At 40.3% G+C, this 24,754-nt stretch overlaps 1 protein-coding gene across 3 annotated transcripts in view; it reads right to left on the bottom strand.

Annotated features, from left to right (window-relative positions):
• The window catches only part of dipk2ab (divergent protein kinase domain 2Ab), a 244,311-nt gene that overhangs the window by 106,840 nt on the left and 112,717 nt on the right, over positions 1–24,754 (bottom strand). For all 3 annotated transcript variants that reach the window (XM_060834527.1, XM_060834525.1, XM_060834526.1), the window contains exon 3: positions 19,177–19,480. In XM_060834527.1, coding sequence (XP_060690510.1) covers positions 19,177–19,480 — 304 coding nt within the window. The remainder of the gene's footprint in view (positions 1–19,176; positions 19,481–24,754) is intronic.

The raw sequence follows: 24,754 nt of genomic DNA, 5'->3' as shown, positions 1-24,754 counted from the left end.
TAAATTTATTTGAAATCATGAGGCAAAATCCTCATGTCATGAATTCTTAGTGTCCTGCTTACTATTCTTGTACAGGTCTGAATGTTATTTAATTACATTGATTCCACATGGGACACCTAATCAGGAAAAGAAGCAAATAAAAAAACATTTTAATTTATTTAATTCCACTGAATTGCTATTTTATCCCATGGGTATATTGGCGATCAATTGTTTGCACTGTTTTCTAAACAAACAACTATGACTTTTGAAACCATAGTCTCATGAAGTAACAAAAAACCCCTGAATTTTCAAAAGACTGGAGGTCGTGCTGCTCTTTCTAAACCAAGGACGTCAGGGTTCTTTGGCTTAGCGTTAACTCAGACAAGTACTTCAGCACTGTCAGTAGTGACGATCAAAACACAAAAGTAGAAGCCTTACAGAATCTGGCCATCTGTTTCCCCTTCTAATCTTTGAATGAAGGGGATTAATCTATGAAACGTCAGGATATGGTATCAATCTGATATAAAGTGACTTCCCGATCAAGAGTCCAGAACCACACGTTGTGTTAGCCGGAGCCCAGTGATAATACCCTTGCCTCTGTCAAAGTTGTTGGTTCACTTCAGATGCCTGATTATATGATCTAAGCTGTTATGTCAGTACATTGCTAAAGGAGTGATCGCTATCAAAAATGCTATTATTTGAAATGTCTGAATTTTCTCTGCCAAGCAGACATAATAGATTCAATGTGAGTTTGAACGAGAGATCCCTTCCCAGCATCCGAGTCAATATTTATACTTCAACGAATATCACTGAAAGCAAACAAGATAATCTGGTTATTTGTAGACTCTTGATGTGGATCAGTAGTTCCATGTCTCCAACAATGCAGAAGTGTCTGCACTTCAAAAGTACTTTTGGCTGTAATCTAAAAAAGGCTGATATGCTAAAATTGTGAAAGGCTGTCGAGAAATGCAAATTCTTTTGCCTTGGTTTTGAAAGACATGGATTGGGAGTTCTGGCTGAAGGAGCGGTTGTTATGACACATTGTCAGTATGCCTTTAAGCGCTCTGCTCACAATGTCACGACTGACTTTGCTGGTTATATTCTGTACTTGTGAATGCTCTGCTATTGTATCCTTGAAAACATTTCCTGATGACAGATGTTAAGCTCATTCACCCAAAGTTGCCTCTGCATCATCTCCTTAGCTATTTTGAACTGATAAGGATTTGTCTGTTTCGGGTCTTTAAAATTTATTTAAAGACAGCTATCAACAAATACGCAGTCGGTTAGCTCAGTTGACTGGATGACTGGTTTACGATGCAGAATGACACCAACAGCACAGATTCAGTTCCTGCACTGGCTGAGGTGTCAAGAAGGTCCTGCATTCGTGACCCTCAAGTTAAACCCACCACCAGTCATCTCTCTCTAATAAGAAAGCAGCCTTGTGGTCCTCTGGGACTATGGCAATTTTACTTTTATGAATAAAATCAGACTTGGACATTAACATTCGACAGATAAATTTAGACAATAACTTGCAAGATTTTACAATTACTGTCGGTAGCAATGACAAACTTGTTACTTAGGAATATGTTCCACCACTGGAGATTAAGATGGAGCTGTATAATTATTAAGGGATTCCATGGTGAATGGAATCAGTGACGATACTACCACAGACAATCAGAAAATGACATAAAACATGGACTTACTGTAATGTAATTAAAGTTACAAAATTCAAATTTACAGTAGCGATTAATGTAGGCTTTCATTGCCATAGGAGAAAGTGAGGTCTGCAGATGCTGGAGATCAGAGCTGAAAATGTGTTGCTGGAAAAGCGCAGCAGGTCAGGCAGCATCCAAGGAGCAGGAGAATCGACGTTTCGGGCATGAGCCATTCCTGAAGAAGGGCTCATGCCCGAAACGCCGATTCTCCTGCTCCTTGGATGCTGCCTGACCTGCTGCGCTTTTCCAGCAACATATTTTCAGCTCTTTTATTACCATAATATTAATTTTACACATTATCCATATTAAATCAGTTCTGATGGGTACAATATACTGTCTTTAAAACTTTCACTACTTTAACTTGCCTCTGTTTCAGTAAGACTTGTGTCATATAAGTGAAGTGTCACCTAAACTTGAAACTTTAGCTTGCTTTCCCTCCATGGATGCTGCCTGACTCACTGTGATCTCCAGCACTTTTTATTTACAGTCTTATGATTCCTGTTTTCTTTGAATTCTGTCACAAATTTCCTCAATTATTTCGGACACCTTTCATAATCATAACACCATGCTGTTCTTCATTAGAATAATGGAATTATGCAAAGGAAAAGACTTTTTGAACCATGATTGTGTTGACCTTTTTTTGATTATGAAGCGTTACAGAAAATGTTGCTGTTACAACATTCTCGAATTGAAAGTGCAGGATCTTTAAGAAGAAATACTTGTTAAAGAGTGTACACATTAAGTGCAAAGATTAATCCAGTAACTTGCAACACTGAGAAGTGCATTTAACATAATAATATATTAACAGCTAGTCTTAGGCTAATATGAAGAATCTATTACAGAATTTTGTTTCTTATACTTGAGATGAAATGAAAGTCAGCATTAAGAATGTGTGTGGGGGCAGGAGCAACACGCCCAGCTTTTGTACTGAAACTGCATTCTGAGCAAAATGCAGTGCAAGCAACTTTCTACTTGCATACCAGAAGTCATCAAATCTCATTTGTGACTTCACCTATATCAGTAACGGTTCAAGGTTAGCATTGTCAACTCCAACAAGTGGTCATGGCTTCAAGTTCCATTCCAGAGACAGCAGCACATAACCTAAGCTAACACTTCAGTTGTGTTTTAAAGGGCTAGCAATTTTCTTGGGGCATCTTTTCAATAGGCATTGAACTATGGGCCAACTGGTTCGTTCATCTCGCGGTGACTTGCTGAAGCATTTCATTTGCTGTAAAGCACTTTGGGATATAATGACGGCAGGTTGATTTCTTCCTTATTTGTTCCTTTCTTTAAAATAAATCTAAAGTATAGCAATTTCTGTCCAAGGATTTTAACAGCACATCTAAACGTGCTGAACCAGTAACTCTAATGTTTTACATGCATAACCTGACTCTCCTCAATATGTATACAAATATCACATACAAATAATATATCACAACATATATAAAGACAAATTCAGGAAAAGCAATTATTCTCACCAAGAAAATCAGCCTTCTACTTTGATTTTGAAGTGTGTGGGCTGTACAATGTTCACAGCCTGGGAGGTGCAAGGTTCCAGGAATCAGAATTCTGGATGGAGTTTTCATACCACTGTCCTAGGTCTTGAAAATTCTGCAGTTCACATTGGTCTCGACTTGTGGCGTGTGAACTGCAGGCAGGCAAGCCTAAGTGCTCACTCAAAGGGCTAGTTTGTGCACCCTCCATGCAAGGTATGGGTACCATTACTGTTTGACCAAGAGGGATGTGGTCTTTTGGAATTCACACAATGCTGGTTTATTATTTGGGATTGACGTGGCCATCTCTTCAGTCAGCTGAGAATCTTTAAGAATTGTCTGCATGGAGGGCTATGGATGGTCTAATATTAAGTAGCTTGAAGCCTGAAATTTATTGAATTTAAAGTTAGGGAATCAAGTTTATGGAGAATAAGGGGAAAATGGAGCTCTGTTGAAGGAAAGCAGTCATATGCCTGACTCCCCTCCTTCTTAATTTATTCTTACATTCCTTATCTCACAGGACTAATTATCTTTGAGAGAATTAGACAGCTTGCCCTAATTTTGAAAAAAACAAACCACCTGTGAAGTGAATCGAGCAACAGCAGTACAAAATTAGAGCCAAGTACCTGATTCAAAATCCAAAATGTGAAAGAACTTTGAAGTCCCAACCAGCAAAGAGGTAGATCTATCTTGCTTTTGTAAGGCAGTTAAATGTTCAGAGATTTATATCAAATAAGTTGAGTGAAACAAATTTAAAACGCTGTTTTTAATCTTAGAACCGTGAAATATTAAGCAAGCTTACAAAGGCAGCATAGCCAAGTTATTGAATTTCAGCTGATTTTAAAATTGAACTAAAAACAAATTAGGAATGAATGGCCAAATGGACACTTAAAAATTAGCAACCAAGGCAATTCCTTGCAAGCACAGCTTCACTACCGACAAAAGGTAAGGTTTGGCCAATGGTTATAATTCAAATGGCATAGTAACATAGTCTCTCAGAATTGCTCTCTCAAGTGACTACAGGCCTGCCTGAACAGATCTTAACCTGAACAAAAAAGGAACATCTCCTTCATACATAATTAAAACACTGCACACAATAACTCTCATTTAATGACACTTAATTTACTCAGACATCCTTCCACTTAAGTACAGAGTTTAGTTGTACGGTGCATTCTGCTCAAGAGAATAAGAGGGAAATTTCTACAGATTTTGGATTTTGTACAATCAATTCTAAAACAACTGTCCACAAAGTGGAAGAAAGAGGATGCAGCTGTTTAAGAAAGGGGTAAAAGCTAACTCCTAAAACTACAGACCTGTCAGCTTGACATCGATAGTGGAAAAGCTGATGGAGGCCATTATATGGGATATGATAAATATACACTTAGAGGAAAATAAGTCAATATTAAACAGTCAACATGGTTTAGTCAAGGGTAGGTCATGCCTGACAAATTGAACGGAGTGATTTGACAAAGTGACACAGGCAATGGACGAGAGTTGTACTATGAACATTATACATTTCGACTGACAAAAATCATTTGATACAGTGCCACACGACAGAGTGGTCAGAAAATTAGAAATATTTGAAATTGATGGGTCTTCAGCAGCATGAATTAGAGGATGACTAAAAGACAGCAAACAGAGGGTAGGTACAGTTGGCCATTTCTCAATCTGGAGACAAATTACAAATGGTGTTCCCCCAGAGGTCAGTGCTGGGAGGATGGTTTTTCTTTTGATTTACAGAAACAATTTGAAGATAGTTGTTGAGAGTGAAATCTCGACATTTGCTGATAATACTACGCTGGAGAGAATAGTGAATTGAGAGCATGACATTGAAGGTGACTTCAAAGAGACATTAAGAAGTTGGCAAAAAGGGCAGACACCTGGCTTTTGAATTTCAAACGTAGAGAAATATGAGACAATGCATTTTTGAGAAGAGCAATGGAAAGACAACGCAAACTCATTGACACAGCTTTGAGGGGAATACAGCAGAAGGATCTCCTTAGTCAAGTGCATAATTCTCTGCAAGTGGCCAGGCAAGGCTCATCAGATCCTTGGGCTTACAAATAGACACAGAGAAAATAAAAGGAAGGAAATGATGCTACATCTCCACAAATCATTGGTCAGACCAGAAGTTGTGTGTTCAGTTCTGGGCACCTTATTTAAGGAAGGATGTTAAAGCTCAGAAGAGCATGCAAAGGAGATTTACCAGAATAATACCAGGAATGAGAGACTTCAGATACAAAGTGAGATTCAAAAAAAATGGGCTTATTCTCCTTGGAATAGAAAAGATTTATTTATTGAGGGGTAAGGAAGAATATTCTGTTTCTATTAGTTGGTACGTCAGTAACTAAGAAATACAAATAAACAAGAGAACTAGGAATCAGAGGAGGAGAACCTTCTTTACTCACAGCTGTTAGGATCTGGAATATGCTGCTGCCTAGGGGAGAGGAGGAAACAGGATTCCACAGGAGGTTTCAAAAGGGAGCTGGATATGTTTGAAAGTGATGAATCTGAAGGATTATGGAGGTAGGACTGGAGAATGGGACCAGCTGAGTAGTTCTTTCAGGAGCCAGTTACAGACATGATGGGCTGAATGGCCGTAAATATTCTATGATTTCTTAAATAATTCAACAATTTCACTGTGTGTGGATAGCTTCCAGGTTCTCAGCCATCTGGGAATTAAATTGTCTAAGTAACAAATTATGAAATCTTCATGCAAAGGCTCATAGATATCTATTACAGGTAACTTGCCTTTTGCTTAATATAATGTCCAAAGGTTTTGCTGCTCAGAAATGTTTCAATTAAGAATTAGATTTTCATAGGCCTTCCATTTCTATTGACTACAAATTTAACATTGATTTTAACAACATTTACTTTTAAAGCCATCAGTTAAATTGAAATTTGTAGGAATTCAGCAGAAGTTTTACTACGAATAAAACCAAAACCGGCTGGAAGTTTTGGAAAAGGCAAGTTTAAGCCAAATACTGTGGATGCTGGAGATCTGAAATATATATGGAAAGTGCAGGTTCAAATGTAGATATCCAATTGAAACAGGATGCTGTCTGTGGAGCATGTGCAAGGGGCAGGACAATGCAGTTTGAACCAGATAGGTTTGAGAGACAATTCATAGTTACAGTGGTGAGAGATATCCAAAAGATCATACCGGAATCACTATGATTCACTCGGAGAAAGTGAAGACTGCAGATGCTGGAGCACCAGAGTTGAAAAATGTGGTGCTGGAAAAACACAGCTGCCTGGCCTGCTGTGTTTTTCCAGCACCACATTTTTCAATTCTCTCACTATGATTCTCGCCAAGTTAATGAAATGCGGACATATGACAGAAGGCAGATAGCATCAGTTCCATTGGTCCATCCAGTCTGTTGCAGACAGCTGTACTGGATTTGGTGTTTTGTATTTTCAAAAAAAACACTTGAGAAGGTATTAAGACACAATGAAGCCACGCAATTGGCGTTAATATATTAGCACAAATTAAAAACTGGTTAATGGACAGGATACAGTAGGAATAAACATGTTTTCTTCTAGGTTGAAACGCTGTATGTAAAGACTGAAAAGACTTGGGTGTTTATAATCAATATCCCTAAGTCAAATGAGAAACTAAGCATGAGGAGGATGTAAACAATCTGTAGAGTAATAAATAGACAGTTTGGCTGTGTGGCCAGGAATATAGCAGCAAGAATACAACTGTGACAAAATGCAAAGTCACCTACCTGCAGGAAAAATAAAAATGCAGAATATTTTTGAAATGGAGCGCAATTGCAGTCTTGCAGTGTCCAGGGAGATATAGGCTAGGTGGATTAGTCACAGGAAATACAAGATTACAGGTTGTGGGAGGAGGGGAAGAATCTGGTGGGCTGCTCTTCAGACAGTGTGGAATCGATGGAGTGAATGGTCTGCTTGCACACTGCAGGAATTTTATGACTGCTTCCAGTACAACCAGAGAGACCTCATAGACGATTCACCTAACTTTAACAGAAGTGTCCAGTAAACAATTAGAAAAGCAAATGTTGAGATAATTTTTCAAAGAGCAAGTAAGCAAGTTAAGAGAGGTCAATGACCTTGTGTAATGGTAGAACATCCTTTATGTGTCATTGGCCTCTTCAATTCCGATGTGTTAGTTTTCAGGCTGGTCTGACTGGTTGTATTTTGTCAAGAATAAACAGAGGCAGATATGGCAGGTTGTTTCTCTGAGATGGGTGTGATGCAAGTGGTTTTTGATTGCTTGTTTTAGCTACAGGTAGCAACTGCTCAGTTATAGTTTTGAAATACATAATGGGGAGTTTCACAAAATTAGATAACACGCCACTATTTTTTAAAAAAAAAGACACTTAAGATTCAGATACGAAGAATTCAGGTACCAGAGGCAGTTATGTGGATACATGGTTTAATTATCTACAGTAAATGCTCAGTAGTGATAGTAACTGCCTTGCAACTTGTGAACTTTCTTTAACCTATACTCTCACAAAGTCATAAACAGTTCTGGACTGCACACAAATGTTCGTAAAATATTATCACTTCAGCCAATAACAGCAGTAGTTTCACTTTTCATAGAAATAACCAAACAGAAACAGCAGCCAGAATCTTTATAAAGTCTTTTTCTTCTTATTGTGGATATAAAAAAAAGTCATGTTGCCTGGAAATGATAAGACAAATGAAAATTCCAGTCACCCGGGGTTATTACTTTATACCAAAAAAATGGATTTGATATCAAGGAATATGGTCATGAAATGGGAAAATTATGCTATGACTTTGCCTGCCATAATGATACTTTCGCAGAAGTAAATTTATGGCTAATAATCTGCTTAAACTCATATTTCAACATAAAAATTAATCAGTGAATTCAAGCACTGAAATTGAAATAATTGACTACAACCGAACAGACCCTTATGAAGCTTTGGGAATTAATTTGAGGTAAAGTGGCTGGAGACCCATCATGTAAACCATAGAATCCCCACAATGTGGGAGCAGGCCATTCGGCCCATAGAGTTCATACTGACCTCCTGAACAGCAACCCACCCCAGATCTACCCTGCAAATCCTATCCCTAACACCCTGTATTTCCCTTGGTTAATCCAACTAAATACACATCCCTGGTCACTATGGGCAATTTAGCATTGCCTATTTACCTAATCTGCACATCTTTGGACAGTAGGAGGAGACCAGAGCACCCAGAGGAAAGCCATGCATATACAGGGTGTGTCTGTCTGTGTGGAGTTTACAGACACTCATGGGTGGAATCAAACAAGAGTCCCAGGTACTGTGACGCACCAGTGCTAACCAGAGCCACCACGCCGTAAGTCTAACCTTACTTTCCTTAATCGAGGACTTTTGCAGCAGCAGGGCAAACTTCATTTGAATGATCAAGTAACAACACTGGTTTATTCTGAACATGTGCACTTGTGCAAGATGTTGAATTCTCACTCCACCCCACTGTGCATCAAATGAGCATTATCACCTTTTCCCTTGGACCACAGCCACGTTAGCATGTTGGGAGTAAATCGGGTGGTGTCTTTTTAACTCTTATAGAAAGATTTCTAGGAAACATGAATACTTGATTGATATAGGGGGAGGCTGTGGCCCAGTTACATTATTGCGAGATTATTAATCCAGAGAGCCAGGTAATATCGTGGGGACTTGGGCTCAAATCTCACCACGGCAGATAGTGGAATTTGAATTCAGTTAGAAAAATCTGGAAATAAGAGGCTAACTATTGCTAATTATCAGGAAAACCCTATCTGGTTCAATCATGTCCTTTAGGGGAGGAAACTTACCTGGTCTGGCCTACATGTGACTCCAGACCCATCACAACGTGGTTAACTCAAACTGCTTTCTGGGTAATTAGGAGCAGGGAACAAATACTGGATTCACGACACTCTCATCCCGTGAACAAATTAAAAATAAAGATAAATTTCTACAATCTTTGAATTATTAGGGTTAATTCTGCTCAAACTAAGCTGTTAACTGGTCAAAAATCATACAGAAACACCAGAATTTCATGTTTAATTCTGACTAGAAGCAAATGCGTGTACATATTGTGTACGTGTGTGTACATGTAGCTTCATATTTGTCTTGCCTTATTTTGGCCACAACATGCAACATGAAACAGTAAATGAGACAAATTACTTTGTTTAATAACAAAGTCACAGCTGAAGTTCAGGCGGCAAGGTGGCACAGTGGTTAGCACTGCTGCCTCACAGCGCCAGAGACCCGGGTTCAATTCCCACCTCAGGCGACTAACTGTGTGGAGTGTGCACATTCTCCCGGTGTCTGCGTGGGTTTCCTCCGGGTGCTCCGGTTTCCTCCCACAATCCAAAGATGTGCGGGTGAATTGGCCACGCTAAATTGCCCGTAGTGTTAGGTAAGGGATATATGTAGGGGTATGGGTGGGTTGCGCTTCGGCGGGTCGGTGTGGACTTGTTGGGCCGAAGGGCCTATTTCCACACTGTAAGTAATCTAACCAGTAATCTAACCTAAACAAGTTTGAAGTTACTTTTCAAATCTTTTGCAAAGATTTAGGTTAAAATGCATAGAGTTGTGAATTTATTTATATCTATTTGCTCATGGGTGTGGGCGACATTGATAAGACCAGCAACTATTGTGTATCACTACTTCTCTGAGAGAAGCTGTCGTGATCTGTCTCCTTGAACCACTGCTAACATTGAGCTAAAGGTAAGGAGGGAGTTCCAGAGTACTGACCCAGCAAGGAATCGTAACACATTTCCAAGTCTGGATAAATGTACAATTTGGAGAGGAACCCGTAGGTGGTCATGGTCCTCTGCACTTAATCCCCAAGTTCTATGTTGCTTCAAGTCATCATTTTGGGAGGTGGCATTGCAAATGCCTTGGCAGGCTACAGCACATCTTGTTGATGGGATGCAATGCTGCGTAGGTGATGGTTAAGTTGGTGAATGGGGTGTAATCAAAGTTGCTTTGTCCCACATTGTTCTGGGTATTAGTTATCCAAGCAAGTAAATAGTATTCCATCACACTACTGACTTGTGTCTTGCAGGTGTGGTGGACAGGCTTTAAGGAGTCAGTAGATTATGTTGCTCACCAGTTGGTGCCTTTTTATTTGTTTGTGAAACGTAGGCATCGCTGGTTTGCCAGAATTTATTGCCCTTCTCTAGTTTCCCTTCAGAAAGTGGTGGTGAGCCACCTTCTTGAACTGCTGCAGTCCACCTGCTGTGGGTTGACCCACAATGCTTTAAGGGAGGGAATTCCAAGATTTTGACCCAGCAACAGTGAAGGATCACCGATATATTTCTAAGTCAGGGGAACTTGAAGGTGGTGACATTCTCGTGTATTTGCTGCCCATGTCCTTCGAAATGAAAGTGGTGGTGGGTTTGGAAGGTGCTGTGTAAGGCACTTTGGTGGATTTCTGTAGTGCACAGTGTAGATAATGCACACTGCTGCTACTAAACATCAGTGGTGGAGGCAGTGGACGCTTGTAGATGTGGTGCCAATCAAATGGGCTGCTTTGTCCTGGATGGCGTCACTTTCTTGAGTGTTGCTGGAGCTGCACCAATCCAGGCTAGGGGAGAGTATTCCATCACACTCCTGACCTGTGTCTTGTAGATGGATGGTGGACAGGCTTTGGGAAGTCAGGTGGTGAGTTATTTGCTGCAGTATTCCGAGCTTCTGACCTGCTCTTCTAGCTGCTGTGTTAATGTGGTGAGCCCAATTGATGTTTGGTTAACGGTAACCCCAAGGATGTTGATAGTGGGGGGATTCAGTGATAATAACACAATTGAATGTCAGATTAGATTGTCTCTTATTGGAGATGGTCACTGTTTGATTAGATTACTTACACAGTGTGGAAACAGGCCCTTCGGCCCAACAAGTCCACACCGACCCCTTGCCTAACACTACGGGCAATTTAGCATGGCCAATTCACCTGACCCGCACATCTTTGGACTGTGGGAGGAAACCGGAGCACCTGGAGGAAACCCACGCAGACACGGGGAGAACGTGCAAACTCCACACAGTTGCCTGAGGCAGGAAGTGAACCCGGGTCTCTGGCGCTGTGAGGCAGCAGTGCTAACCACTGCGCCACCGTGCCGCCCACAAATTTGTGTGGTGCCTATGTTACTTGCCACTTGTCAGCTCAAGCCTGGGTATTATCCAGATCTTGTTGCACTGAAGGGTCTCGAATGGTGCTGACCATGGTTTGCTGATAATTGCACACCCCAACTTCTGACCTTATGATGGAGGGAAGGTCATTGATAAAACAGCGAAAGATGGTTGGGCCCAAGACTACCTGGATGAATTCCCGCAGAGATGTCCTGGAGCTAAGATGACTGACCCCCAACAACCTGGATGGTGCCTGCCCGAAACATTGATTTTCCTGCTCCTGATCTGCTGTGTTTTTTCAGCACCACTCTAATCTTGACTCTGATCTCCAACATCTGCAGTCCTCACTTTCGCCCCAACAACCATAACCATCTTGTGTTCCAGATATGGAGGAGAAAGTGAGGTCTGCAGATGCTGGAGATCAGAGCTGAAAATGTGTTGCTGGAAAAGCGCAGCAGGTCAGGCAGCATCCAAAGAACAGGAAATTCGACGTTTTGGGCATAAGCCCTTCTTCAGGAATTTGTTCCAGATATGTCTCCAATCAGCAAAGAGTTTACCTCCTAATGTCCACCGATTCCAGTTTTACTAGGACGCCTTGATGCCACATTTGGTCAAGAGCTGATGTCAAGTGTTGTCAGTCTCACCTGCCCTCCGGAATTCAGCTCCTTTGTCCATGTTTGAACCAAGGCTGTAATGAGGTCAGGAGCTGAGGGGCCCTGGCAGAACCCAAACTGGGCATCACCAAGTAAGTTATTTCTGAGCAGATGCTATTTGATAGCACTATTGATAAAACCATTTTAATGATGATCAAAAGGAGACTGATAGAGCAATTGGTTGGATTGGATTTGTCCTGCTTTTTGTGTACCTGGGCAATTTGTCACATTGTCAGATAGATGCCAGTATTGTAACTCTACTGGAAGAGCTTGACTCGGGGAGCAGCAAAATCTGCACCACAGGTCTTCAGTATTGTTGCCAGAATGTTGTCAGGGCCCATAGCCTTTGCAGCATCCAATGTCTCTCACCGTTTCTTGGTATATGTAGAGAAAGTCCAATTGACTGAAGATTAATATCTGTCAGGCTAGGGACAACTGGAGGAGGCCACGCTGAATCAACTCTTTGCTCTTATAGTAACAGCATTTGTATGCTGGTACAGTTCAGTGTTCAGTAAACGATAAACCCCAAGATGATAGAAAGTGTGGGATTCAGCAATAGAAATAACGTTGAATGTGAAGGTAAGCTGTCTAGATTCTCTATCGTTGGAGTTTAGTGCATATACAGCATGGAAGATGTTTATAACTTAGTGGTTCAGTTCGAATGTTGCTCAAGTCTTGGTGCACTTGGGCTCAGGCTGCTTCAGATACCACCCGCACATGAAATGAACATTACAATCATCAGCAAACATTCTTTTTATGATGGCGGGCAGGTCATTCATAAAGCAGCTCAAGTTGATTAAATTGATAATGCCCCAAGGACACTCTACATGGATACTGTAGGACAGAAACAATTGGCATCCAATGAGCCCAACAACTTCCTTTAGGCCTAATGCCAGCCAATGGCACCTTTTCTCAGTTTCCATTTAATTAAATTTTATTTGGGTACCATGAACTCGTCTCATTCTAACAATGCCCACATCAAGGGCATCGACTCCCTGTGACCTCTAGAATTTAGAATTTTGATCTTGCTTGGAGAAGGTTTTAGTGAGGTTTAGAAGTGGTCCTGGAAGCATCCAAACAGAGCATCACTGAGCTTTTTATTGGTGAATTAGTGCCACTTGATGGCCATGCCAGGGACATTTTACATCAGTTTCTAGCCAAATTAGACTGATGGGGCATTAATTAGTCAGATTGGATTATTCCTGCATTTTATGTATAGAACACCCTTGGTCAATTTTCCCCCATTATTAGGTAGATGTCACCAGTTATACCAGAACAGCTTGGTTAGGAGCATGGTTAGTTCCAATATATAGACGGACCTCAGCTGGAAGCTGAGATGAATCATCCACTCAACACTTGTGACCTCACAGCTGGGTTCTTCCATCATTCAGGATACGGATTGTAGATAGAGTTCCTTATTCTGGTTAACTGTTTCACTGTCTAGTAACCTTCCCAACGTGATATGACAGAGCTGCAGTGCTGTGATATGATCCATTGGCTGAGATCACTTAATTCTGTTTATATCTATTGCTTTTGCTATTCAGCACGCACAATATCCCCATCAGAGGTCTGGCAACTCTTGGGGAGATATGTGTAATCCTGCTCCTGGCATGATCGCCTACATGCTTCATTCAAACTCAGTTCCCTGTCTTGTTGATAATGGTACAATGAGGGATGTGCCAAGGTTACAGATTTTGGTAGAATGTAATCCTGTCGTCACTGATGATCCAAGGCAGCTTATGCATGCCCAGTTTTGAGCTATTATATTTTTTATTTTGGATCTATTCAATTAGAAAGGTTGTAGCATGGCATAAAGCAATGGAGCCCTGGGTGTGAAGGCAGAACCTCTATACAAGGTATCTTCAAACAGTGTATCAATTTCCTGAAGAAGGGCTTATGCCCGAAACGTCGATTCTCCTGCCCCATTGATGCTGCCTGACCTGCTGCGCTTTTCCAGCAACACATTTTTAAGTAGTGCTAACAAGCCAATTTTAGAAGTAGACAATGAAACTCCCCATTTCAGAGCACATTCTGCATTGTGCCTACCTTCAGAATTAGTTCTTTAAAAAAAAGAAATCAAATACTGAAAGTGATTGCTGACCAGGGAGAGCTGGACCTGGGATGAGATGGAAAGTGGGGAGATCTGGAAGCTAGTGAATTGTATGTTGAGGTCATATATTGGAAGCGCTTGAGGCAGAAAATGAGGTATTCTTCCTCCAGTTTGAATGTGACCTTATTTTGATGGAGGAGGAGGAGGACCAGGAAGGACATGTTGTCGAGGAGTGGGAGGGGGAGTTGAAACGGCTGGCAAATGGAAGTTGATAGGAGCATAAGGAGAATAGATGCTTCTTGAACCTGTCACTGAGTTTGCACTGAGTCCCCGCAAAGCGGATGGGGTGGGGAAGGAAATAGATTTCTGGTGGTAGAGTCAGACTGCAGGAGGTGAAAATAGCAGAGGATGATGCCTTGGATTTGGAGAATAGTGAGGTGGAATGTGAGGACCAGGGGACTCTGTCCTTGGTGTGGTTTGGTGGTGGTGGGAGAGGGGGTATGTGCATTTGAGGGCAGAGGTATGGGAAATAGAGGAGATGCTGTATGGGGGAGGGGAAATTACAGTCCTTGAAATAAGAGGACATATGAGATGTCCTGGAGTGGAATTGCTCAACGTGAGAGCAGATACACAAGAGGCAGAGGAATTGGGAGTATGGGATCACATTTGATTTAAGTCAACACTATTGTTCTGTCAACCTGTGTCTTTCCTACTGCAACCGGTGATATGAGGCACATGATTTCAGCACAGGATTAAATATTTATTACGCCATGAATAATACAGGAATTTTCAGCTTGATGCAAGCCTTTTCAAGTGTTTGACAAGTGAATCAGGAGTTTCTGACTACTGCAAAGAATCCTAATTGGGTTACTTCTCATTCCATACATTCCATGTCTTTTTTTCAAAAAAAGTATTTGGCCACCAAACTCTCATACCTTTTGTTTCCAAGTTGTTGGGAGTGTTACATTGCAAAACATCAACTTCAATTTTACACTAATTCATTAAATAATATCCATTATCCAGAAGGGAAAAACGAATGAATGACTGAATTGTTTTACAACGCGTAGATTTTGACTCAGTTACTTTTATATTCTTGTGATTCAGTTGCACTGAATTTCTTCATAATCCAAATATGATTTAACGTAAAATAAAGCAAACTGAATTTGCTTCTTGCTGTGAAGCATCTGAACCCACTTTTTTTATTCATTCACAGGATGAGGGTGTTACCGTCTCGCATCATTTATTATCCCAAGGGCAGTTAAGACTCAACCACGTTGCAGTGGGTTTGGAGTCACATGTAGGCCAGTTTCCTTTCATAGAGATGGGGGTTTATGACAATCAACAATTGATTCAAGGTCATCACTAAACTCTTAATTGCAGATTTGTACCAGATTCAAATTCCACCATATGCGATTGTGGGATTTGAACCCAGGTCTCCAGTACATTACCTGGCTCTCTAGATTAACAGTCCAGCGATAATAGCACGAAACTGTTTCCTTTATAGCTTTTTATTTCAAACAGAGATCCAGTGATTTTGCTTTACACATCAGTGCACCCCAAAAAAAACCAAATTATTCCCAGATACACATACAGTTTCAGCGCATCTGTATCCATTTTCAAACAACCTTTTTGCACTTCAAAATTCCATAATACAGCCAAATTAAGTAAATAATGCAAGTACAGTCTTAAAAAGGATCAAGTATCAGACTTAAAAAGAATTAAGTACATCACCTCAACGTATAGCATCATGATGTATTCATTTAAACTGGCATTTGTAAATTGTTCTACTTTACTCCAATCCTGTGCTTCATAAGTTAATGCAGCATTTGTCTACATGCGTGTAACTGCACACCACAATCAATTCTGATATGGCTGAACCAAGTACTGAATCGGTATAAAGTTTCCCAATGTAAAGGCTAACATTAATCATGTATAAAATTATACCTTCAATTTCGTTCTCTTGGGGTTAGCAAGTTGAGGGAGAAGGAATTAAAAGTGAATCTATGTTAGGTACAACAAAGAATGAATGTTAGCTTTTTTTTTAAAATTCACTCCTGTAAGTCACTAGCTGAGCTAGCATTTATTGCCTAGCCATAGTTGCCCTTGAGTAGTTGGTGATGAGCTGCCATCTTGAACATAGACAATCTAAGTACTGTTCAAAGCTGGAAAGTCTAATATTTTTGTTCAGAGAACCCAGATCTATAATTTTAGGGGTTAGCTGCTTGACCCTGTGAACTTATCAATTGCCTTCACGTCTCAATAACTACAACAAGTTTTCAAATGTAATCTGACTCACCTACTGTGTATGGTATACTGATGGTATATTTCAGCATTCTAATTACTTCATAGGTTAGGGACCCACATTGGTTGATATTGTTGAGTTTGAATCTATTGAAACTTGTAAGCCATTTTAACGCACATTCTAAGCCAATAGCTTTCATGAATTATTTAATGTTGCCTATTATTACAGTTGCCCATGTTATTTCTGTTATTCCATCTTTTGCCTATTTGCATATTTTGTCTTCTAATTTACATTTGTTGATCAACACTCTTGGAAAGAAGTGCTGCTTTCAATTTGTCAATATTTGTCAATGATCCTGCCTCATAACACTGGTCTTCTGACCAACTGATCTCTCGGCCCAAACACTTTGCAGGCCTAGGTGAACTGATCTACAGGCTACTGCAAGTATGGAATACCTTCACAGTATAATTAGCAATCAGCAACTCACAGAGCAGGACATGTTACAATTTGGCCTTGGCATGCAATCTTGTTGACTTGTGCACGATGCACCAGCTCACAGGGAGATATCCTCATTTGAGTCATCAAAAGCATAAAATTGCTTTTATGGGCGGCACGGTGGCACAGTGGTTAGCACTGCTGCCTCACAGCGCCTGTAGACCCGGGTTCAATTCCCGCCTCAGGCGACTGACTGTGTGGAGTTTGCACGTTCTCCCCGTGTCTGCGTGGGTTTCCTCCGGGTGCTCCGGTTTCCTCCCACAGTCCAAAGATGTGCGGGTCAGGTGAATTGGCCAAGCTAAATTGCCCGTAGTGTTAGGTAAGGGGTAAATGTAGGGGTATGGGTGGGTTGCGCTTCGGCGGGTCGGTGTGGACTTGTTGGGCCGGAGGGCCTGTTTCCACACTGTAAGTCTAATCTAAAAAAAAAACCGAGAGAAGGCAGCCTTGGTGAGGTAAATTAAGATAATTTAGAGTGATCTGTGCTGTTTAATACGCTCCTGTTGTAACGTTCAAAATGAGAAAATCCCACCAGTTGAAGACCTGTCAGCTCTAAAGCTCCACTGAGATTTGCGGTAGACATGAAAGAACGGTCTTCGATTTTGTCAAAACAATGTAAGCAAAGATCTCTCCAAGGAAGAGTGATTTGGAGATGATGGTGTTGGACTAGGGTGTATAAAGTTAAAAATCACGCAACATCAGGTGGTTGATGAAGGAGCAGCGCTGCAAAAGCTAGCGCTTCCAATTAAACCTGTTGGACTATAACCTGGTATTGTGTGATTTTTAACTCCAACGAAGAGACTTGTCTGTAATTACTGAAGTCACTGAGATCCTCCAACATGTCTTGAATTACAATTACCAGTAATGTTCTCTTGATGCCAATATCAACACCAGGATTTCCAAAGCTGTAGCTGTCACGCTAAATGGAAAACAAGCGAAAATCACAGATTGAGCATCCACAGCTGTCATGGGTGGAGAATTCCAAAGATTCTCAGATCGAGTGGCTGTCCATACAAATTTCTCATCTCAGTCCAAAATAACTGATGCCTTATTTGGAGACTTGTGACCTCATGTTGCAAATTCTTCAGCCAGGGGAAATATCTACCTGATATTTTCAGCATCTATCTGATCAAGAAACTTAAGAATTCTGTATATTGCAATGAAACAAGGGAACATATGTCTGGCCTGCTCAAACCTATCTCAATAATGAAACCCCTCATCCCAGGAATTGGTCTAATGAATCCTTGTTGAATTCCCTTCTGAACAAGATGACTATTCTGAGGTTAGGAAATAAAAATTCACAAAATGTGTGTCTCAGCTTCAAAGTGACTGAGAATAGTCTATGGGGCTCACAAAGCTCTGTAAACATAAATAAATGTGGAACAACTAAATTACAGTAAAACACAAAGACAGCTCAGGACAGAATTCAAGCAGCTAACAGAAATTAGTCAATTTGTTTTTCAAACACATTACATGGTTACTAATTCAACTTTCTAGACTTACTGAGATACATCGAATCAGTGATGTAGGAATGTTTTTGTTTGTGAAAAATCCATTGGCTCTGGTACAAGGTGGGATTATTGCACATCGAATAATACAGAATCAATGTAGTCCCAAAACCACTATTTCAGTTTATAGTAATTCCTCCACAGCAGTTAGAGTCATCCTGGATTAACGAAAATATCTGCAGTTCATTGGTACGCTGAGGTCAACTTACAAAAAAAACCTTTCACATAGGCCTTTGTTTTAAATCCAACAATGAACACTTAAATAACTTATTAGATTTTTTAAATTAGATTACTTACAGTGTGGAAACAGGCCCTTCGGCCCAACAAGTCCACACCCACCGAAGCGCAACCCACCCAGACCCATTCCCCAAAATTTACCCCTTCACCTAACACTACGGGCAATTCAGCATGGCCAATTCACCTAACCTGCACACGTTTGGATTGTGGGAGGAAACCAGAGCACACGGAGGAAACCCACGCAGACACAGGGAGAATGCGCAAACACCACACAGAGTTGCCTGAGGCGGGAATTGAACCCAGGTCTCTGGCGTTATGAGGCAGCAGCGCTAACCACTGACACCGTGCTGCCCACAAATGCTGCAAGTGATTAGTATTCCATGATTCAACAATGACATATTGCGATGTGAACCATTATGATCAATGTTTTACCAACTTCAACTAACTCTGAAAACAGAGTTTCCTCCCACAATCCAAAGATGTGCAAGTTAGGTGAATTGGCCATGCAAAATTGCCCATAGTATTAGGTGAAGGGGTAAACATAGGGGAATGGGTCTGGGTGGGTTTGGCTTCGGTGGCTCGGTGTGGAATTGTTGGGCCGAAGGGCCTGTTTTCACACTAAGTAAGCTAATCTAATCTAATTATATTAGCCAAGTTACAAGGAATCAGAAAAGGCTCGCGATGAATCTTTTTGAATGGAGACATAAACAGAAGACTTACTTTGTTTGATTAATCTTTTGTCTGCCACAATGACGTTTTCAGCATCAATCACTATGACCTTTCCATCCCGTGGTCCAACAGCAAAGTTGTCAAAGCTGACGTCAAGGAGATAGAGCGCGAATTCAAAATCATTGTTTGTAAGTTGTTCAGCGATTTCCAGCAATTGCCAGGCCAAGTCTACTCGTTTTTCCCAGGGTGCATTATAGAAATTCCAAAGTTCATTGCCTACATAATTTACAGCCACCATTCTCCCACAGGCTCCAAGGTACTTTGCAAAAGGCCATCCTTCATCTGATGGAAAGCTCTGTAGAGACAAGGGGAAAAATGTTCAAATATCATCTACACATTGAAGCTTAATAATTTATAATATAGCCTACAGGCTATGCAATTTTGGACTCACTCTCACTACAGGAGTCATAGGTTCAAGCTCCCATGTCGTACATGTGATGTTATATTCTCTCAGCTACACTATATAACAACTGCTTTCAATATGGTATCAGAAACAGAAGTTTCATATATCCCTCTAGGCAAAACTGACTCCCTACATGATGATAGAACAGTATTAGAAAGAAAGCTACTGCCTTTTTCAAGGAGAAACTATAGGAGCAGATGATAGAGAAGTGGAAAACTAAGAGCACACATATTAGAATGGAGGTCAAGGAAAAGCAGTTTTTAAAAAAAAGTCAGTTAGCTAATTTATGTGGAGTTATTTTTTTAAAGATAGTACTGGATTTATAGTTGGTTTTTACAAGCCCTAAACCCGTTATGCTTCCTTTTCAACACTTAGTATTTCCCTTTTAGAGCAGACAGGGCCAGTGGGAGATTTCCCCAAGCATCCTGCAAAGGACAGCTTATATCAGCAACATCCAGCCTTGCCTGGATTCAAATCAGCCAAGCCTTTAGTGAGACTTCTATATCTTTCATAGAAATATACATTCACCTTTTTTCCCTTCTAGTAAAATATTAATGCCTCTGCACAGTGCTTATGTTACAATAACCCATTTTTAACATAGTGCAGTACAGGCCCTTCAGCCTCGATGTTGTGCCGAGCTTTGGAAACAATCTGAAGCCCATCCATCCTACCCTATTCCATTTTCATCCATATGTGTATCCAATGACCATTTAAATGCCCTTAAAGTTGCAGGCAGTGCGTTCCATGCCCTTACTACTCTGAGTAAAGAAACTACCTGTTCTGCATCTAACATTCTTTGCTTTTACAAAAGCAAAATACTGAAGTTGCTGGACATCTGAAATAAGAACAAATTTTCTGGAAATACACGGCGCGTTAGGCAGAATCTGTGTAAACATTTCTGCCTGATGCCCTTTCATCAGAACCAACCTAAGTACAGTAAGAGTTCCAAACCAATGAAAGATGGCAGGAGACAAAGCTCTGTGGCTGGAGGAGGGAAGGAGCGATTGTACAATAAAAAAATTCATGCTAGACAAAGAGTGGCAATGGATAGTTTGGAAAAATGAAGGTTCTATCCAAATGAGGTATGAATTGCATATAAAAACACACCTGAATGTAATATGAAGGGTTAATGGAATAAAGCAAACTAGATCAAAAACACAGATGGAGAAAAGGTTATTATCAAAAGTTGCTGAAAATCTAAACTAAAACAAAAAGAAAACAAAGAAACTTGGGTATGGCGGCATCTGTGGTGGCAAACATTCCACCCTTCCCATACATTCACCAACTGATTTCAACCTCTTACCTCCCTCAAACTTCCAGATCCCCACAGCTACCTCAACGGCTTCCTCACATCCTGCTTCCTCCACAAACGTCATGTCATCCTACCAATTTCTCTGACTCGATCACATCCGTTCTCATGATACCAACTTTTCACACCAGTGCTACCAGCGTGTCTCCATTTTCCCTTGAACCTCAGATTCCCACTCAACATGTCCACCCATTTCTGTTTTCACCCCTTCTCTTCCTTCCCAGAATCATGGCATGGTTTTCCTTTGTTCTCAACTTATGTAGCTTATGTAGTTATTGTATTTTAGAAACAACACTTTGTAAAGCACTCAAACATTCTGACTTCAAAGACAATCTATAAATGAAGTTACTAGCAGCCTCAGTATCTTCATGAGCCATTTGTTTAAATTTAAACTTTAGCAGATACATCAACAACACAGGAAACTCAAAACTAATCTATGACAAGTGTATAAATAATTCTTTGCTTTCAGAGACTAATCAATCCGCTGTGCATTTCTATTTTATTAAACCACGTGGAAAGTCGTGATTTTGGTTATATTTTGCATTGAAATCGATGGTTAATTAATTTAAAACAATCTGACATTTATATAAATGGACACTTGCCCCTTGACCCCAATTGCATTCTTACTCCACTATTGAGCCAAGATGATATTGGTGTTGAATATTTCCTGCTTTGGAGAATGCAGCACATTTATGCATGCCTGATCAAGCAGGAGATATAAATGGAATTTGGTTTTCAGTGAAACACCTGTCAAAGCTTCAATCCTAATATGACATTTATATAAAAGAATAGTTAATAAAAGTAGATAGATTGATACAGCACCCACGGCACATGAAGGGAACAACTGTATTAAATAAACCTCTCCTTAATATATCACTTGAATTGAAGGTTAGATGTTATAAAGACAGAGTTTCTCTCCACTTGTGCTTTTTTTTAAAAAAAAATGGATTGAAATGAATAAAGCTGTTTGAAAACCAAGGAGGGTTGCATGGTTTGAAAGCAAGTATCTTGATACTTATTCTGAACACTTTGCAGAGTTATGGGTTACAGCAGCAGTTGCAGATTAACTGGAGACAAGAGTTCCACCTGATTGGAGTTTTAATGGGTAGCAAGTATCAGATTGGTATGTGAATTAGTTACCAGTTTCCACTGACAAAGGTTTGATGAAGAGTCATCTAGACGCAAAACATTAGCTTGCTCTCTCTCCATGGGTGCTGCCTGACCCGTTGTGATTTCCTGCATTTTTTTTTCAAGTCACTTTTTCTAAGTACCACCAATCATGGTTGATTCTCAGGTAGCTGTACAGTTTGAGGATGTGAGCAAGATATTAAGAGAAGCATTCAGACCAGCACCAGCTTAGGCATTCTCTCTCTTCTCTGAACTGAAAAATCACCAAGCCTGAAGAAAAACAGTTCACTTTTCCTTTAGTAGTTGCTGTAAGTGGTAACTTTTAACCGATAATTCAGAGATCCTTGTATCAGTGTATCAACCACCCTGTGCTTCCTGCAAATCATTCAAAGCACTGGACAAGGACGACTTAGAAGAGTCATTCTCACTAGCACAAGAATCATCGTAGTGACCTTTGTAAACAGCAACCACTGAACTGCTTTCCCAGTTTTCCTCCTTCCAAAACATTTTTTTTCATCTGGGTCTGTGTATAAAGACAGAGTTTATGTGGGGATTAGATTTTTAAAATCAGCAGAGTTGTGTGTTATTGGTTTATAACAGTAATAGCTGCTGTCGATTCAGTTGTCAGGATTTGTGGTTCTGTTAAGTCCAGAGGTCTGGTCCATGTTTTCTGTCATGAAGACCAGTAAATTGGAGAATCTTGGTGTAATTTTTGAAATCTTCAAATTCTCTTAAGACTATGGAATGGTGGGGTTTGCGAACTACCCCAGTGAGCCATGACAATATTTGAAACAGGTTAAAATAAGGCATAAAACATTTAAAGTCCACAATACAAAAAGCCACACATGTGCACAGCACAAGTGAAACTTGCTCACAGTTGCAGTTTTTTCAAAGCATTGATACCAGTATCATTAACAAATGCAATATCCTTTTAAAGGAAAGTTAATAATTTGCTGTTGTTTTGGCAATGGGCAAAGGATTGAAAATTAGCTGCAAATCTTGGGAGAAACAATGACTTTCCAACCAACTTCAGGATGTACTCAAGTGGAATTAACTTCTAAACTGTCCAATGGATATTTTTAAACAACCTGCTCAGACATGTTATGTCGCACCTCTGGAGCAGGTGGGCTTGAACTCAAACCTCTCACCCAGAAGTAGAGACACAGTTACTGAACTAAAAGAGCCTTTACAGGTTTCAAAACCATCACCATAACCATTACTACAACCAAAATGTTTCACCATCTGCCATGGTGGAATTTGAACACATGCTCCTACAACATCAATCCGATGTCTTGGATTATGGGCCCAGTGACATTATGATTACATCATCACCTCCCCAAGAATTCTACTACACCTTGGATAGTTCATAGAAGAGAAAAATCTATAAGAATGTGCTGATATGTAGCAAGTAAACCTTCTGTACTTAAGACGAAAGTGTTGTTTTATGTGCAAGGAAATCCAGAAGTATCTGTGTCATTCAAACTATATATTACTTTTCTATTATTCCACATTTTCCCACTTCAAACTCAATTTGAAATCTTTTCCCACTCATTTAATTTTTGCTTATCCATTTGCATATTTCATTTCCAGCTTACCTCCTGTTTCTCTAGTTCTTTGTACCATTTGAAAATTTCACTGCAAGACATTCAGTCCTTTCTCTCATGTCATTGTTTCGGACTGTTTAGAGACCCCGTTATAGAGTCTGTGGTGTCCCACTGATTACAACTCATTTGTTGAGAAAAAAACAACCCATTTGTCCCTTGTTCCCTGTCAGTTAACCAATTCTCTATCCATGCTAATATGTGAACCCTATCATCACAACTTTATCATGGCACTAATTTTTCAGCTGGCACCTTAACAATTGAGAAAATCCAAATCTGCCACCTCTACTGGTTCTGCTTGCTCCCTCAAACACATTCAGCTTCCCTTGCATAAAACCATGCTGTTTCTCCTTCATTGTGTTACGATTTTCTGAACACCCAGCTATTTCCTGAACAATAGGTTAAATGTTTTCTCAATCATGTATATTAAGCTAACTTGCCTATCATTTTTGCATTCTCAGAACATTAGATTTGCAGTTTCTCAATCCTGGGACCTTAACAGATTCAAGTAATTTTAGAACAATTCAACTGATTTGGTACCCATCACTAAGATGAGGGTTACCAAGGCTGTGTAACTTGGTAACTTTTACCCTCTTTGCTTGGTCGACCTGTTGCCATAAGTTCTTCCTTCCCTTTTGGCTCTGCTTTTCTACGATTGTAGTGTTTTTAATATCCTCTTTCATGATGACAGGAACCATACAAGATGGTGTATAAGACTACGAGGGGTATGGACAGGGCGAATAGAAAGCAGTTATTCCCCTTGGATGAGGAGGCAATCATGAGAGGGCATAGTTTTAGGCCAAGATCAGGAGATTCAAAAAGGGGATTTGGGGGAAAAACCCTTGTCACTCAGTGGGTGGTAGGAATCTGGAATGCATTGCCTGGGAAGGTTTTGGAGGCTAGAAAATACACAATCTTTAAACAACATTGGCGTGAGTACTTCAAATATCATTATGTTCAAAGGTATGAGGCAAATGCAGGAAATTGGGGTGAGCACACTTTTAATAGTAGTTATGTCAAAGCAGACGCAATGGGCCAATGAGCCTTTTCTGCACAGTACGAATAAAGTTTTTCAGGTCGTTGTGACATCTTCATTTTCCTGAAATTCACCAGTCTCATTCCTACAAG

The sequence above is a fragment of the Hemiscyllium ocellatum genome, chromosome 13 (genome assembly GCF_020745735.1).
Source record: "Hemiscyllium ocellatum isolate sHemOce1 chromosome 13, sHemOce1.pat.X.cur, whole genome shotgun sequence".
NCBI classification, from domain to species: Eukaryota; Metazoa; Chordata; class Chondrichthyes; order Orectolobiformes; family Hemiscylliidae; genus Hemiscyllium; species Hemiscyllium ocellatum.
Note: the sequence above shows the minus strand (reverse complement) of the source record. Positions and strands in the feature narration are given on the sequence as shown.